Source organism: Scylla paramamosain, chromosome 40, assembly GCF_035594125.1.
Source record: "Scylla paramamosain isolate STU-SP2022 chromosome 40, ASM3559412v1, whole genome shotgun sequence".
NCBI lineage: Eukaryota > Metazoa > Arthropoda > Malacostraca > Decapoda > Portunidae > Scylla > Scylla paramamosain.
In genome coordinates, this window is record NC_087190.1 from 6,326,685 (window position 1) to 6,329,206 (window position 2,522).

At 39.5% G+C, this 2,522-nt stretch overlaps 1 protein-coding gene across 1 annotated transcript; it reads left to right on the plus strand.

Annotated features, from left to right (window-relative positions):
* Positions 1-256: 256 nt before the first annotated feature.
* LOC135092377 (KRAB-A domain-containing protein 2-like) lies at positions 257-2,276 on the plus strand. Its single transcript, XM_063990830.1, has one exon. It carries the CDS (start codon positions 265-267, stop codon positions 2,095-2,097), a length of 1,833 nt encoding a protein of 610 aa, XP_063846900.1. The 5' UTR covers positions 257-264; the 3' UTR covers positions 2,098-2,276.
* Positions 2,277-2,522: the final 246 nt, after the last annotated feature.

Below are 2,522 nucleotides of genomic sequence, written 5' to 3' on the forward strand. Positions count from 1 at the left end.
AAACCAGTGTCTACAGTTTTGTTCGAATGTTGTTCGAAACTTTGGGTCTGTTACCGAGTTGTTGTGAGCAAAGATGTTGTTCGAAGCTTTGGGTTTGTTATAACCGAGTTGTTGTGAGCAGGTGCGTGCAAATTCTTTCAAACGAGAAGCATAGTGAGTGGCGCTAAAACGCGAAGTAAAGTGGCGCTAAAACGCGAAGTAAAGTGAGTGTGATGCTAAATCTTTCTAAACTTATGGATTTCTGATTACTGTGTGGGTTCGCTGATGTTTTTTTCTCTATATTTTCTTTGTAAATTACTAAACTTTTCTATCTATTACAGTTTATGCACTATGGATCAAGCTGCTTTTGAACTTCAGCTGCGTCAAACGCTGCAAGGCAAGGCTGAAAATGCTGTCATCCAGCCCGCTCTCCAGCGTGATCAGTGGTTGCAGGATTTGTTAAGAATCAATTCTTCTGGAGCCCAGTCTACATTTGACTATAACCTCAAGAAACGCTATGAAGTTCTGCGTGTTGGCAATGCTGACCGACTTATTCGCAAAAGAAAAGATACCAGTGAACATGAATTTAAGTTTGTTGCATGTGTAGAAGAAGTGTTTGGTATTATTAAAACAGCTCATGAAGCTATTGGCCATGGAGGTGGCAAGAAAACAATTGCAGAAGTGAGAAAGAAATGGTCAAACATCACACAAGAAGTATGCTACCTCTACATTTCATTCTGTGAGCACTGTCATCAAAAGAAAGCCAGAAAAACTCCAAAGGGTTTGGTAGTAAAACCGGTACGCAGTCATGATATCCATTCTAGATGCCAGATAGATCTTATAAATTTTCAAACATTACCTGATGGAAACTTTAAGTACATCATGACATATGTAAATCATTTCAGCAAATTTTGTGTGTTGCGTCCACTGACATCAAAAAGAGCAGAGGAAGTCGCAGCGAACCTTCTAGATATATTTCTGACATTTGGAGCACCTGCTATTTTACATTCCGACAACGGACGGGAGTTTGTGAATGCCATCATCACCGAGCTTTCAATGCTATGGCCAGAGCTGAAGCTGGTGACTGGACGCCCACGTCATCCTCAAAGCCAAGGAGCTGTTGAACGTCTAAACGGTGTGATCCAGGACAAACTAACCATTTGGATGAGGGAAAATAACAGCAAAAAGTGGTCAGTAGGTCTTAAGTTTGTTCAGTGGCAAGTTAATATCAGTCAGCATGAAACAACTGGCCACAGTCCTTTTAAAGTTACATTTGGACTAGATCCGCAAGTTGGATTAGCATCATCTATCGTGCCAAGTACAGCTTTTTGTAATATATTCACCGAGGAAGATCTCGAGTCATTTCTGGAAGCAGAGACTGAGGCAGAAGCAGAGACAGGTGCAGAGGCAGAAGCAGCAACAGGGGCAGAGGCAGAAGAAGAAGCACAGACAGGGGCAGAGACAGAAGCAGAAGCAGAGACACGGGCAGGGAGGTCAGAGGCAGAAGCAGAGACAGGTGCAGAAGCAGAAGCAGCAACAGAGTTAGAGGCAGAAGAAGAAGCACAGACAGGGGCAGAGGCAGAAGCAGAGACAGGTGCAGAGGCAGAGGCAGGGGAAGAGGCAGAAGCAGAGACACGGGCAGAGACAGTAGCTACGAATTTCCAAAAGATCCGTGTTGCAGCTAATATAGGACAATCAAAGGCAGCAGCACGGATGACAAGACGCGGCAAAAACCTGCTTAAGCCATTGTCCATTGGTCAGTGTGCTACGCTGAGGGTTCCAGATGTCGATCGTGGTCCAACAGATCCAAAAAATCTGTTAGTAGTCATCCTTAAGGAAGAAGAAGGACTATACACTGTAGGTTGTCGGGAGGGAATTATTAGAACAAAATTTACACCAGCTGACCTAAGTGGGATCAAACAGACCCTTATAAAGTCTGAAGAGGTTCCTGATATCTGCCTATCGATGAGAACAGCAACAGCAAGAGCCACTGGTGGGCAAGGTTATACAAAGTGTCAATGTACTACTCAATGTACATCAGGAAGGTGCAGCTGCCTAAGAAAAGAAATTAAATGCAACTCGCGCTGTCACCCAGGCAGATCATGCAAAAATTTGTGATTGGACTCAACTGAACCCTGAGATCGATTGACCTATTTTACTTATACTAATATTGCATTAATTAATTATGTTTTCCTTATTCACATTGGGCAAAATTGAGCTGCATAATTTGAACAATAGGCATTTTTTGCCTAATGTTAACAATTTGTAAACTTTACGCAACCTACTTGCTTGATGTACACATTAGGCAATTTTCTGCCTAATGTTCACATTAGGCAATTGTCCACATTATGCGTAACATATATATATATATATATATATATATATATATATATATATATATATATATATATATATATATATATATATATATATATATATATATATATATATATATATATATATATATATATATATATATATATATATATATATATATATATATATATATATATATATATATATATATATATATATATATATAT